Here is a 14,720-nt window from a genome sequence, read left to right as displayed (position 1 = left end):
TGCACGAAAAAAAAATACCGTCATGTACCGTGAAACCGGTATAATTTTGAAAAATACCGTGATATACATTTTTGGTCATACCGCCCAGCACTAGTTTGAATAAGTCTGTCATGAAAAGTTATGATAGCCACTGTTTATATTTCAACAATGATTTGGAACAGATCAGGTAATACTTTAGAATAGATTAGGGAACACATTCGCTATTAAAGGGTTAGTTCACCCAAAAATGAAAATTGGCCTGTGTTTTACTTCACCTCCGAGGCATCCAAGGTGTATATGACTTTCTTCTTTCAGACGAATCCAGTCGGAGTTATATTAAAAATTGTCCTGGCTATTCCAAGCTTTATCATTACAGTCAGCTGGTGTTGCAGTGCATCAGTCCAAAAGAAGTGAAATAAAAAGCGCCCATCCATAAAAAAAGTGTCTCACACGGCTCCGGGGGGTGAACAAAGGCCTCCTGTAGCGAATCGATGCATTTTTGTAAGAAAAATATCCATATTCAAAACGTAATAATCACTTTAATGTAGCTTGCGCCAACAGTTGTACACGGAAGCAGTTCCGGACGTGACGTATGAGGTCAGCCTTGCGCATGCGCCGGTGAGTCTCGTGAAAACCAACGTTTGTTAACAGGAGCAAAGGAAGCAAAGGAAAACCAGTCTCCTCTTGGCTTATATCGAAATCCTCTGACATTCTTCTTTACAAATCCTCGTTTTGTACTTCTAATTAGTGACCGTTGTTTTGTTTTAATCTCTCCCCTGAGCTTCAGCGTTCATCACTTCTGAGCGGCACATGCGCAACGCCGACCTCCATACGTCATCAGCCCGGAGCTGCTTCCGTGTAGGACTGTTGGCGCAAGCTAGATTAAAGTGATTATTACGTTTTGAATATGGATATTTTTCTTACAAAAATGCATCGATTCGCTACAGGAGACCTTTGTTCACCCAACACCCGCTGACTGCAATGATAAAGCTTGGAATAGCCAGGACAGTTTTTAATATAACTCCGACTGGTTTCGTCTGAAAGAAGAAAGTCATATACACCTAGGATGCCTCGAGGGTGAGTAAAACGCAGCCTAATTTTCATTTTTGGGTGAACTAACCCTTTAACTGAGAGTTTCCCCTCAATAAACTCTTAATTTGCTCTTATTGATAGTAAGTAAGGTAGTTGTTATGTTTAGGTATTGGGTATGGGTTAAGGGATCTAGAATATAGTCATGCATTTGTGTTTTATAAGTACTAATAAACAACATATACAGTGCATTGCGAATGTATTCATACCCCTTCATTTTTTCACATTTTGTTTTGTTGCTGCCTTATGTTAAAGTGCTTTAAAAAAAAAATTTTTCACAACAATCTACACTCCATGCACCATAATTGTAAAGCAAAAAAACAGGCTTTTAACATCTTTTCTAATTTATTAAAAATAAAAACTAAAATGATTCCATTGCGTAAGTATTCATACCCTTATCTGGGACAGTTGAAATTTAGCTCAGGAGCATTCATTTTGCTTGTAGATGTTCCTACACTTCGACTGAAGTTAACCTGTGGCAAATTCAATTGAATGGGTATGATTTGGAATGGCACACACTTCTTAATAAAATGTCTAACAGCTGATAATACATATCAGAGCAAAAACCAAGCCCTGAGGTCAAAAGAACTGCCTGTAGAGCTCAGAAACAGGTTTGCATGAAGCCACACATCTGTGGAAGAGTTTGGAGTAGCATCCCAAAAGTAAAGTGTGCTGGTAGCAGCCTCATGCTGTGGGGCTGTTATTCAGCGGCAGGGACTCGTCAGAGTAGAAGAAAAAGCTCAATATACCAAAATATGACAACCTGACAGAGCTTGAGAGGTGAAGAGATGAGGAGAGGAATGGCAGATAATTGACTTATGCAATGTACTTATTTCAGTTTTTTTATTTTTAATAAATTTACGAGTGAGTGACCATTCTGTTTTTGCTTTGTCAGTATGGTATATGGAGTGTAGATTGATGTGGGGAAAAAAGTAATTTAAAGAAGTTTATCATAAGGCAGCAACATAAAATGTGAAAAAAATTACTGTGTATATATATATATATATATATATATCTATATCTCTCTCTACTTGAATCGAATCAAGAACTTGAGAGTTGAAATCGAATCGATTTGTTAAATCTGTGTCAATACGCAGCCTTAGAATATTTACAGTGACTTCAGTGCAATCCTTTTGTGATTTAACATGTTTTAAAATTAAAATTAATTGTAAACATGTATTTATTTACCCACAGATAGGCCCCAGCATCCGTGCAACCCTTCATAGGGCAAGGGGTTTGGAAATTAAATAGAGGGATAGATTGTTTTTTATTTATTTTGTCAAGAATGTTATGGTGGTATGACCATCCAGAGCTAATAATTCATTTAATAAGTTATTTATTTTAAAATAATGATTGTTATTTGCAACAAACTTTGTCCACCAAGCAGAAAGCCAGTTTGTTGTTGTGACGAGTCAGTGATGAACCCCTCGTGTCCTAGAATCTTGTAGACTCTGATGTGTGTCAAAAGCCAGAGTCTCTCAAGATGTATAAGCTTGCGTACTTTTGAGGTTCAAGCAAAATGGTGTTGCTTTTTATTTGATGGTTGCATCACTTGACCACAGAGTTTTTCTTGTCGTCGTGGAGGTTCTGTTAGCATCCTCAGGCTGAACTGTTTTGGAAGCGAGATTATTTTATTTTTTTCCAGGTTTTGTCAGGGTAACAGGATCCTACTGTTATGTAGTCCCTTTCTTTGGACTTTGTTGCTTTTTGAGGCAGAAATCAACCTTGACTGCTTGTTCTTTCAGTGCCAGGAGAATCTTGCCGTGTGTAATGGCACCGGTTAGCACAGTAGACTAGGGCTGTCAAAATAACTGAAAAACTAAATTCGAATTTTCTACTTAAATATAATAAAAATTCGAATTATATTCGAATTTAAAAGGCATAATTTCAGTTAGGGGGAAAAAAGCTTTTGGCTTCTCTCCTGAGGCCACAAGAGGGCGCATCGAGCAAAATATTTTGCACGTTTCTTCAAAGCGTAATAAAATAACGTGACTATCTTTGAAAAAAAGTGCATAATGATTAAAATAACTTGCATTAATTTTACATGGCTTTCTAAACATGCCGCTCTCTTGTGCGAGACGCGAGTGCAACGCTGATAGATGTCCCTCTAGAAAATGTGATAAATATGCGTTCTGTGTGAACGGCTTGGTTTCAGTTTTGATGACGTAAACAACATCTCCACACTGATGCTCTCGTTTTCCGCAATTTATGAATGAACAATGTAGCAGCGCCGCATCTAGTGGCTTCAACTGGATAGGCTAACAAAAGCATTCAAATGCAATCAATGACACATACATTGTCATTGCATCTCGTGCGCCACTGATAAGGCTTCCTGACGGCTGACGCAGACCTTAAATTCGAATGCAACGCTTTTGCATTCGAAAGGGTTTTTTTTTTTTTTTTTTTTCGACGAATATTCGAAATTCGAAAAAAAAATTGACAGCCCTACAGTAGACCAATGATTGATGGCAACGATTGATCATGAAAACACAATCTAACTCTTTTTGTTTTTGTTTGTTGTTCATCAGACACCAATTTCACACTAACGTTTGCGGTCAGCACTCTGAAGATGATTAGATTTAGGTTGCAAATGAAGGAATCTGAAGGTCTTGATGTTGTTTTGAGACAATAATTGCTGAAATGTGTACTGTATTATCATGGTAATGAATTGCATTACAAAAACAGGTTGAAAAGAGTGGTGTCCTCTTAAAAACCAGTGTAATAACTTTTTTCAAATAAAAAGAACCATTAATATTTAAGTACATATTTAAGTACAATAAGACAAAACACAATAAAAATGTAAAATAAAACAAATGTTTGATTAAAGTGCAAAAGAACGCAACTATAAAGAACAGTAACTCATATCTAGATATCTTTTTTCTGGACTGACATGTTTTAGTCCAGATTAAAATGTGAAAATGTGTAAGCAAATGTTTAGAATTAAATATTACATCTTTAAGTTTTAGGTGTTGTTTGATAAGCACCATAGGGAATAAAGAAATCAAGAATGGCTGTTTGAAAACATGTAAGTACTGTTTGACTTCCCTTCTTCTCCATGACAGGTGTGTGTCAGAAATAGAAAATTGTGCAGCACCACAACCAGTTTTTTAACCAGTTGACAGAAAAAAAAAAGCTAATGTGCACTCTAAAAATAAAAATACCAGTACCAGTGTATTGTATTACCAAAAACTGGCACATGTCTGTTGAGTCACATTTTTTGAACTTTTTCACTTGGCACAGTTTCGTAAAATGTGGCCTTCATGACTCAAGACATTCAAATGCAATGTCTAGAGACTTCCATCTGATGCATGTTTAGAGCACCAACAGTTTAACAAACTGCAAAATACCAAAAATCATTTCCGAGGTCGAGCAGGTTTGATGAAACTTTAGAAAGACAAACCTTTTTCGTAGGAAGAATTTCCTTTAATTAAACAATGCACAGTAAGACCAAAAATGTAAGAGGTGTCAGTTTTGCTTTAATGTTGACAATAACTATATTGTATCGTGTGAATGCTAGTCATACAGGTTTTTAATTTCAGTACTGTTTATTTTGCATGTGGCTTTTAGTCAAGACCGTTTTGTACCAGCATGTCTTACTGGAGTAAAATTTCTATGAGGGTAATATACTTTGGACAGTGGTGTGAGTTACCCACATCTGATGTTTTTACTATCCTGAATGATTCATTCATCTTATCAGCTCATTCAACACTGTGCCCAAACCATGAGAGGCGTAACCATGGTAGTGCTACTGGATCAGCCAGCCTTTATTTGGCTGAGTGAGAGAGGGAGTGTGTGTGAGTTTGAGAGAGAGACAGAAGGATACAGTGTCATCCTAGTAGGAGTATTGCACAGCTCCTGTGGTTTAGACGGCACACAGCCTTTAAATAAATTATGGAAGTCCTACTTCTTCAGCCAAATGACTCCAGCTGAGAGCTTACCGGCCATCCTGACTGATGCTGGAAGAACTGTTTCATGCTGCTAATTCACCTCCAGGGTTATTGATTAGAGCAGACCAGTCTACCTTTTAAGAAAGTACATCCTTTGTCTTCTAAGATTGATTGTATTTGAAGACTGAGTTGATTCAATTTGTGGTGCGATTAGCTGTAATCTAAGAGTCTCTTTCTGGAACTCTCGCAGTAGGTGTGGAGCATGTGGGCCAGCTGCTGCGGCTGGCTCTGTCTGGATGATTCCACCGTGGACGACACCAGAAGTAGCACACGTCATCAGGCCTTCAGCAACTCGGGCTTCAGCAGTTACCCATCTCCCCCTGCTCCAGAACACACGTGCAAGGCCTGTGGAGGTCGCTTCGACAGCCTAGCCAGAAAGGTAATCAATTTTATACTAACGTTAGTATAAAATTATTATGGCAAGAGCTTGTGAATGGCAGTTTCTCAAGGTTTGGAGTACTGTTGTCAAAAGTACCAGTACTTCGGTAGCAAATCAACACTTAAATTTGAAAAACGTAGTGATACCATCCTTTCCACAGTACCTGTAGTACTGAGTACAGACAGGCGGCTGCTTTCAAACGCTCCCATATTTGTGTGAGTGTTTGTACTGTGAAGAGCGTCAAAGGTTTCAACTGACTGTCTTCAGAAAGTTTAGATGGTATTTTCTTTTCATCTTGTCTCCGTATGATGCACATTAAAGTGGTGTTTATAATCGCAGTGCTGTTTTGTTTACAGCGTTAACCATGGAAACGATGTATTACTGCTGTTCCAAAAGCGCCCCCTGCTGTCAGAGTGAATCTGCGTCTCATTCAGCCCGTCTGCTCTTTCTGTTTCATGCAGATGTGTTTTATCAGGGCTTGAATTTCGGCGCGGGATTGTGCATAATTCTACTGATTCCCACAATTTCCGCACTTGTAATGTGGGAAATTCCCACAAATGTTTCAGCGTGAAAGACGCTCGGGACAGATGACGGAATGTATCATTTGCAGATAGATAGATAGATATTCGGTTTCTGTGGTATTGCTGTACCTGAATATTATTGTTATACCTCCCTGAAAAAAGTAATTAACAGTTAATTTTAGTTGTATCTTGTTATTGTATTTGTTTGTGCCATTGCTTGTCATTTATCTATTCTTATTTTATTACTGACTGTTTACTTGTCACAGTCTCCTCATCACAGGCAGGCACAGCACTCATGTTCCTGTTTGTGTGTGCTGTCTGCGTCACTCATAGCACGTGCCTATATCGTGCACTATATCGAACATTTTTTATATCGTTATCAAAGAAGGTGTACCGTCGATAAATATCGATACCGTTTTATCGCTCAGGCCTACTTTATTTATATAGTGCTTTATACAATACAGATTGTGTCAAAGCAGCTTTACAGTGTCAAACAGGAACAACGTGTGAGGATAATGCAAGAGGACAATAGAAAACAGTCAGTTTATCAGTTAAAGTCAGATGATTCAGTGAGGGCATCGTCCAGCTCACTTCAGTTCTCTTTATATAATGTCTGTGCAGTCAAGTCAACAATGTTGCCAGAAATTGTGTCCCCAGCTAAGCAAGCCAAAGGCGACAGCGGCAAGGAACCAAAACTCCATCGGTGACAGAAATGGAGAAAAAAAACCTTGGGAGAAACCAGGCTCAGTCGGGGGCCCAGTTCTCCTCTGGCCAGACCAAACCAGCATGGTGTGGTTTAATTCCACGCTGCAACACAGGTCAAACACAGAACAACAAGTAATGAGTCCACAGAGTAATATGAATACTCTGTGGACTCATTACTTCAGTATTACTGCGTCACTGCATCTGTGTGTTGATGCAACCATTCAGCTAAACATTGCTGAAGAACTTCATTGCTTGGCTGAATAATTATTATTTGTTCTAAATAAATGTATTATGTTTTTGTTGTTCTGAGTTTAGTTAATGAAACCTTGCCAGGTATACAGTGGGTACGGCTTGTGATATTTCAGTTTTTCTTTTTTTAATAAATCTGCAAAAATGTCAACAATTCTGTGTTTTTCTGTCAATATGGGGTGCTGTGTGTACATTAATGAGGAAAAAAAATTAACTTAAATGATTTTAGCAAATGGCTGCAATATAACAAAGAGTGAAAAATTTAAGGGGGTCTGAATACTTTCCGTACCCACTGTATGTAGCAACTGTGTTATAAAAGTAATAAGCCCTGTGAAAAGCTGTACACAAATCATTTACCACATCCTTTGCACTTTTCTGTGGAGCATTAAAGAAGATGTTTACACTGTGTGTAGTATTGTATTTGTCCAAAAAGATTTAAAGCATTCTTTAAAGTGTCTTATTTTAGGTTGCACAGAAGAAATGAAGTCATACAGGTTTAGAACAACAAGAAGGTAAACGATGACATAATGTTCATTTTCAGATGAACTTTTATTCTGTTAGCACACATAAATTCCACTGATTATATAGTGTATGAAAGTCTATTAGTAATAAAATTTGAAGTTTAATCCAATTGCAACACACCAAAGCAAGCCTGTGAACGGGTCTAGATGTTCACATGTAAAGGTTCAGTTATTCAGGTCAGAATGTCTAGTTGAGTTTATTCCAGTTCTAACTGGCCGTGTTGCTGAGGATCATAAGGCTGTGCTCAAGGTAGTTTCACTGTACATTCCCCCGTGTTGAATGTTATTAAAAATCACAAACTGTCTTAACCTACTGAGAACCTTATGCCAGTGAATTAGAATTTGCTAGACACACAAAATCTCCTACACCTTGTGAGCCGCTTACTAAGGCAGCATTTTAAAGCACTGTAGGGCCTTTCTGACCTGAATACACTTTAAAACAGAAGACAGCCAGAGAGAACTCTAAAAGTCCAATATGTTTTTGATATTTTGGCGCAAAGCATCTGCTAAATGTAAAATAATGCTACACTTTAAATTCTAGGCAGTGCTATCAAATATGTGATCAAAAATACATTGTTAATGTGTATTGCACTTATTGGAGCCTTCTGGAGGCCTCTTGATGCATTGCATTTAACATCATCCTCATGTCGCTGAGCCACCATTATTAACATTATTAAGCCGCCATACATCCAGGAGTCATTGTGTGAGCGTCTGCATCCAGCATGACTACCTGCCCACCTCACGAGCAGAATTATCCAGAATGCTCTTTGTAAACTGTGGCTCAAATGACAGCATGATGATGCATATCGATGTCACAGCCATTGTACGGCTTCCTTACTGTTGTGCTGCTGTTGTCACGTCACGTTCATGGCATTCCTGCACACACACCTTACATAAGAGCAGAGTCACATTGAGATCTGGTTTCCTGAACAGATTTGTTTGAAGATATCGGATTGGAAGTTTTTGATGTTTGAACGCATATTAGTGGGTAGGACATCTACAAAGCACATCCAGTATTGTTATCTGAATAGAGCTCAATAGTGACCACCCAGCTTTTCAGCAGAAGCTTATTCTTACGTCAATATGTATTTCACAAAAAGTTTCCAAGCCTTAAACCAAACCAACTAGTTCCATGATTAATTAATATTACAGCAATTGATTTGAAGACAAAGTATTTGAAAATCAGCAAAATGAATTAACTATTCATCCCATGACTCATTATTAGCCATTAACCAAACCAATGGTACCAGCTACAAGGTGAATCACAGCATTACAAACTTTGATTTGATTTTGATATGTCAAAATTGGACAAGAAGATGAAGGTTCAACACTGTTCTTAATGGCTTTAATGACATAAATGGCATAAAATAAAAACAGAGAAATATAAAACTATTGATTTAAAGATGTTAATTATGTATTTTAAATGTATTCCAAATTATACGTATATATATATATATATATATACATACATTTAAGTAGGGAGACTTACTCTGTCATTCACAGTGCTTATTGGGAGTTGGCGAAGGCTTTTTGTTTTGTTTTTTTGTGATTTACTCCATTGTTGGAGATTTCTTTGCGGAATCATGGGCAGTGTAGTTTTCACTGGCTATAATAAATGTGGCCTCATGGCTTCTGAAATAATTAAATAATGTAGCTTCATTGCTTCAACAATACCATTGATTAACAACCTTGGAACTCACAGTAGGTTTGTCTTTAAAGGGGTCATATGATGCTGCTAAAAAGAACATTATTTTGTGTATTTGGTGTAATGAAATGTGTTTATGCGCTTTAAAGTAAAAAAAACACATTATTTTCCACATACTGTACATTATTGTTTCTCCTCTATGCCCCGCCTTTTTGAAACGCGTCGATTTTTACAAAACTAATCGGTCTGAAAAGCGAGGTGTGCTCTGATTGGCCAGCTATCCAATGCGTTGTGATTGGCCGAATACCTCAAGCATGAGACGGAAATGTTACGCCCCTCACATACTGCTGATGCCGTGTCCAGCCGGAGCGACGAGGCATAAACATTAAAACCCATTACAAACAAGGCATTTGTTGCATCCAGTGGGGACATAAATACGGATTATAATGCGACAGCGCGAAGTTGATGTATTTCCTCAGCTACCAGCACGGATCAGCTCTAGGCATGACGAAGTGGATATCGTCCTCTTTTGGAAGACCAAGCAAAGTAGTTTCGCTTTCACAACGAAACACACAGCGTCTCCATGACATGGCGGCGGCAACAACAATACTACAGCGAGGATAAAAGTTACGCCTTCTTTCTTTGCTTGAACATTTGGGCGGTGTTATGCAAATCTTCCCACATAGTGTGGTAGATATGTGGGGGCGTGTTCGAACGAGCCGTTTTAGGTAGGCGTGGCTAACTCTTAACTTTTATAAAGAATATCTCTTTGGATTTGAGACTTTAGTCTTTGCAACTTTACAGATCTTCTTTATGCACCAAGAGCTTGTAACACTCCAAAGAGAAAGGAAAAAATGAAATCGCATCATATGACCCCTTTAATGGTTTATGCTGTAGGTTATCATTAAAAATCAGTTCCCCTATTGTTGAGAAAAAGGAATGGCATTTTTTTTACTTCCAGAACCCAAACTATTGCACTTTAAAATTGTGGGTGGTGTAGTGCTTCACCAGTAATTTGCTGATTAAAACATATATAAAACATTATATTTCTATAAATGAAGCTGGAATGTTCCAATGATGTATTGCTTCTACAGGCTTAGACCTTAATTTCACCTATGTAAAGGCTGTGATACAACAAACCAACATGAAAGAACTGGTGGCAAAAACTAGGCCGACAGATGCTCAGAGACAGCCCAAATTTGGCCGACTTGTGTCATGGCCTGAAAGGTGCAGTAAGCGATTTCTGCGAAAAGATGTTGAAAGTGGATTGAAAGCACCAAAACAAACTTGTAGCCAATCACCAGTACGGGGCGTGTCCATGCGTGATGGGGGAGGTGCCTGTTGCATAGCATGTTTGTGAATTTGGGGGCGGAGCTATCAAGACAGAGGTGTGATTATTTTGGGTAGGAATGTGTTTGTTTTGGTCATCAACAGCGTTTCTCAGAAATCACTTAACACTGCACCTTTAAAGTGTATGTGAACCTAAAGTTGAGACCGACTTTACTCTTTCCATGACATTGAATATTGAATGAGAATGAATGATTTCGAAGGGGAATTTATTTTACAGGATTTGAGGCAGTAAAGTAGTAGTGAGAGGAGGGGGGTGAGATCGGGACATGAGCCAGCAGCTGTTGCGTATCCTGAGCATGTGCACAGTCCATTGCGCCACAGCTCTGACTGAATGGCATTGTGACTTCCAGAACGCTACGCTTGAGTTCTGTTAGTCACATGTTTATATTTCCTGAAGAAGCTTCCCAGACTCCTTTGGCATTATCCAGTACAACTTGGTGTTTATCATATGTAATGATGTAAACAGAAGACGATGCAATAGAGTGTAGCTTCTGACCCAGTTGTCTTGGTCAGTTGCAAAATGCAGTGTTCCTCCTTAAAAGGAGGATTAGACATTGTGTTCCAGTCTTAACCTGGCTGTAAAACTCACCCTCCCATTATTCATTGCAGCACGTGTGCATGGACTGCCAAAAAAGCTACTGCAGCCGCTGCTCCACTCAGCAGGACCTCCAGCCATGGCTGTGCCACACATGCCAGCGTTTCCGCGGCATCTTGTTCGAGCGCGCCGAGCTGATGAAGCTCAAGGTGAAGGATCTGAGGGACTACCTCCACTTGCACGGGGTCCCCACGCAGATGTGCCGTGAGAAAGAGGAGCTGGTCGAGCTGGTTCTTGGCCAGCAGACGCCTACATCTGACATGCACATTCCTCCACCCCCAGTGACCACACAGGAATCCCCTAACACTCCAGTCATAACCGTGAGCCCGTTGGCGGACAATGGCACAGCAGAACTGGGACCTCAGACTCGAGCAACGGAAGATGGACAGGTAAAAAATGTGAAAAAAATCAATTAGTTCCTACTAGTCAGTGGTTTGGAATAATTTAAATTTTTTTTTTGAAAGAAGCTACATCTATTTGATGAATGAATACAGTAAAAAACAGTAATATTGTGAAATATTATTACAATTTAAAATAACCATTTTCTAAGTGAATAAATTGTAAAATGTAATTTATTTCTGTGATGCACAGCTGAATTTTCAGCATCATTAGTGTCACTGAATATGCTGATTTGATCAAGAAACACTTATTACCGATGTTGAAAACAGTTTTTGCTGCTCAATTTTTTTTTTTTGGAAACCATTAGTCTATTTTTTAATCAAATTTTTAAATCGCATGTGCTTCACTTCTCGGTTTGGTTCACACAGCACTGTAAAGCACAGCTTTAAAATGTCTCGTATGACTCACTTTTGACACAGACTGTCTCTTAAGAACACTACAGAGTGTGCAAAATATCTGTTGTAACTTAAAGTGAGTTAGATAGGGAGCACAGCTGCGTTAAACTCTGTTGGCTGTGACCTTTGACCCTTAGAGCTTGGCTGAGGCGACAGCTGAAAGCGAGATGGATGCTGAGCTGCAGGAGGAGCAGGAGTTGCAGGTACCTCCTGAAACTCCTCACCTCTCCTCTACTTCTCGCTGCTGCGCTGTCTGGGGCGTTAAATGGGGCAGAGGACAGAACAGTGACTTGTCACACTTCAGAATGCTTAGGAATCTTTCTGTCAGTCAAGATTTGGCCTCTTGATGATTCTTGCCGTTCACAGTAGAGTCAGTTTAAAGAATGTCTTCTGCTTCATAGGGGTGCTTTGAGCGTAGGAAAAAGCTTGGCTGCAGGCTGGGATGAATCACTGCTTCTTTGAAAGTCTGTCTTCGAGTCTACTCTTTTCACATCTTAAAGGGACAGTTCATGCAGAAACGATTCTGTCAACTAGGTAAAGATCGGGATTAATCCATTTCCAGTGAACGAAGCAATTGAGACCGGTTTTGTGAACCAGATCAACTGATTCTTTTGAATCTGGCTCAAATGAACAATTCGTTCCTTGGTCATTTCAGTCTGATCTTAAGAAAATGTATCGGGGACAGCAGCAGACCCTCAACTCAACACTGTTGCTTCTTTCACTTGAGGAGCAAAAAGTGCTAGTGTGAGAAGTCACAATAAATGAAAGTAGCAACAGATCTTGTGACGTACATCTGAGTGTAACAGATTATCGAGAAAAAAAAACAAAGATCTGGGATTTGATTCTACCCATCGGTTGTTGATTGGATTTTAAGATATGGGTGCTGCACTCAAAACTGAATGTGAGCTTGCTGTCGATTGTTAGGGTCTGGACTAAATGACTGGAGAAGTCAAGTCACCTTTATTTATATAGTCAATGATGCGAAAGTTATCAAATATGTGACACATTCTCCTGTCAAGCAGCTCTGCAGAAGACAATATTGTCATTATTCAGCTCAAGTCAGTTCAAGTTTTGTTTTCATCTGATAGTGTCAGTTCCTTCAAATCAATGATACTGAATATAAACCCTGAATCCTAAACCCCAGCTAAGCAAGCCAAAGGTGACAGCGGCTAGGAACCAAAACTCCATCGGGTGACAGAAATTGAGAAAATACCTTGAGAGAAACCATGTTTAAGTTTGATGTACAATCTCTCTGTTGGTCAAGTATGGATGGTCTGTCTTTCAACGCTACATTAAGAAGGATAAGTGCAACATTTACTGTGTGGTGGAAGGCCAATATTATGACACATGCTACCACTCCTTATCATAATAAAAAAGGCTCTTGAAGTAATCTAAACAAGACCTTTAAACCATGATGAACGCTCAGCTGGTTATCTGAACCCTAGTATTAGCATATAATGTTTGCATGATAACAGGATGTGGAGTTACACAAACTGCCCTCACACTGCCGAGCATTAATCGATTCATCTGTGTGTGTTTTTTAACATCTTTCTGTTCATGCTGTCTGTGCCAAACCTGCCGACTAAACTCATTTAAACCACAGCTTTTTGCTCATCTCTGGATTGCGTTGTGGTTGGGGTTAAACCTGTTTCTAAATCAGTAAAGTGAAAATAATGACGCACTTTCATTTTCTAACATTTGCTCTTGATTTGGCAGATTCTTGTTCTCTGAAGTCTGCTTTGACTTTCAGTGGAGTGATGTTTGCATGCACTTGGGATGCCAAGAGATCATTTACCCATCAGTCACGTTCCAGCCCTAGATAAACGGATGTTTGCATGCTGTCTTTCTCTGTGTCAGTCTTCAGACTCTGAGGAAGTGCTGGCTCCTGGGCGACGGGCGTCTCTGTCTGACATCAGATCAGTGGAGGACATTGAGGCTCTGAGTGTACGCCAGTTGAAGGAGATTCTTGCCAGGAACTTCGTCGACTATAAGGGCTGCTGTGAGAAATGGGAGCTGATGGAGAGAGTCACGCGTCTGTACTACGACCAGAAGGACCTGCAGAATATGGGTAAAGGATTTGATGTGATTAGATGGATCAGCAGCTGGGTGAGGGCTCAGAGTGTACAGTGTTAAGTGTACAGCTCAGCACTCTTGACGTTGACGTTTTATTTTTTTATAGTTTAGTTTCTGCTGTTTGTCTTTCTTCCTGCTAAGTGGTATTTCAGTTAGTGCCCTGGGCAAACATGAACACATTTTCTCAAGTAAATTGAAAAGTTAAATGTATCATTTCTGTTGATTACATTAACATGGACTGTATTTGGTTTTTACAGTGTCTAACGCCACAGAAGGCACAGGTGGGTTTGTTTCTTATGACCTCAAAGTTAAGAATAGTTTTCATTAATATTTTAAGTGTCCATTTAATTTGAGTTTTATGTCCATTTTACAGTGAAGTTATGAATAATTGAATCACATAATTGTTTATCTTGAGGATGGAATTCATAAGTATGCCAAATTCATAGAAGCGTAATATTGGTTTTCATGTTAGTTTAAAAATGATTTGGAAAACTTTAATGCCATTTTAAATTTTTTTTACCTTAAATGTTATGTGGTGTAACCATCAAGTAAAAAGTAATAATGTTTTGTTCTTACAGCTTAAATATATGTGAGTGTACAATCTTAATCATTTTCAAAAGGTTGACACCCATGTGTCAAGGTTAATAAGTCATAATATAATATATATATATATTAGGGCTGGGCAAATTAACACGTTATTATTAATTAATTAACGCCGACAATTATTTTATCGCGCATTAACAGTTTTTTTTAATTATTATTATTTTGAAGGTCCGTTGCTTGCTGGCTCTGAATACACATACAGACAAACCGGGTCACAGGAGGTGTAATAATACAACGTAATTTTGTGACAAAAACATGGAAACAATTTGT

General features: G+C 38.8%; 1 protein-coding gene across 8 annotated transcripts in view; it reads left to right on the top strand.

The window, feature by feature from the left end:
* The window catches only part of LOC107744027 (E3 ubiquitin-protein ligase rififylin-like), a 20,166-nt gene that overhangs the window by 3,307 nt on the left and 2,139 nt on the right, over window positions 1-14,720 (top strand). For 3 of the 8 annotated variants that reach the window (XM_016557490.1, XM_016557494.1, XM_016557488.1), the window contains 5 exons: window positions 5,206-5,394; window positions 10,995-11,369; window positions 11,912-11,977; window positions 13,632-13,842; window positions 14,105-14,128. In XM_016557490.1, coding sequence (XP_016412976.1) covers window positions 5,218-5,394; window positions 10,995-11,369; window positions 11,912-11,977; window positions 13,632-13,842; window positions 14,105-14,128 — 853 coding nt within the window. In that variant the 5' untranslated portion in view covers window positions 5,206-5,217. Of the gene's footprint in view, window positions 1-4,028; window positions 4,094-5,205; window positions 5,395-10,994; window positions 11,370-11,911; window positions 11,978-13,631; window positions 13,843-14,104; window positions 14,129-14,720 lie in introns of all 8 variants that reach the window. The other 5 variants (XM_016557492.1, XM_016557491.1, XM_016557489.1 and 2 more) reach the window with 4 other exon arrangements.

This window comes from Sinocyclocheilus rhinocerous, unplaced genomic scaffold (genome assembly GCF_001515625.1).
Source record: "Sinocyclocheilus rhinocerous isolate Xijiao unplaced genomic scaffold, SAMN03320098_v1.1 scaffold407, whole genome shotgun sequence".
NCBI classification, from domain to species: Eukaryota; Metazoa; Chordata; class Actinopteri; order Cypriniformes; family Cyprinidae; genus Sinocyclocheilus; species Sinocyclocheilus rhinocerous.
Note: the sequence above shows the minus strand (reverse complement) of the source record. Positions and strands in the feature narration are given on the sequence as shown.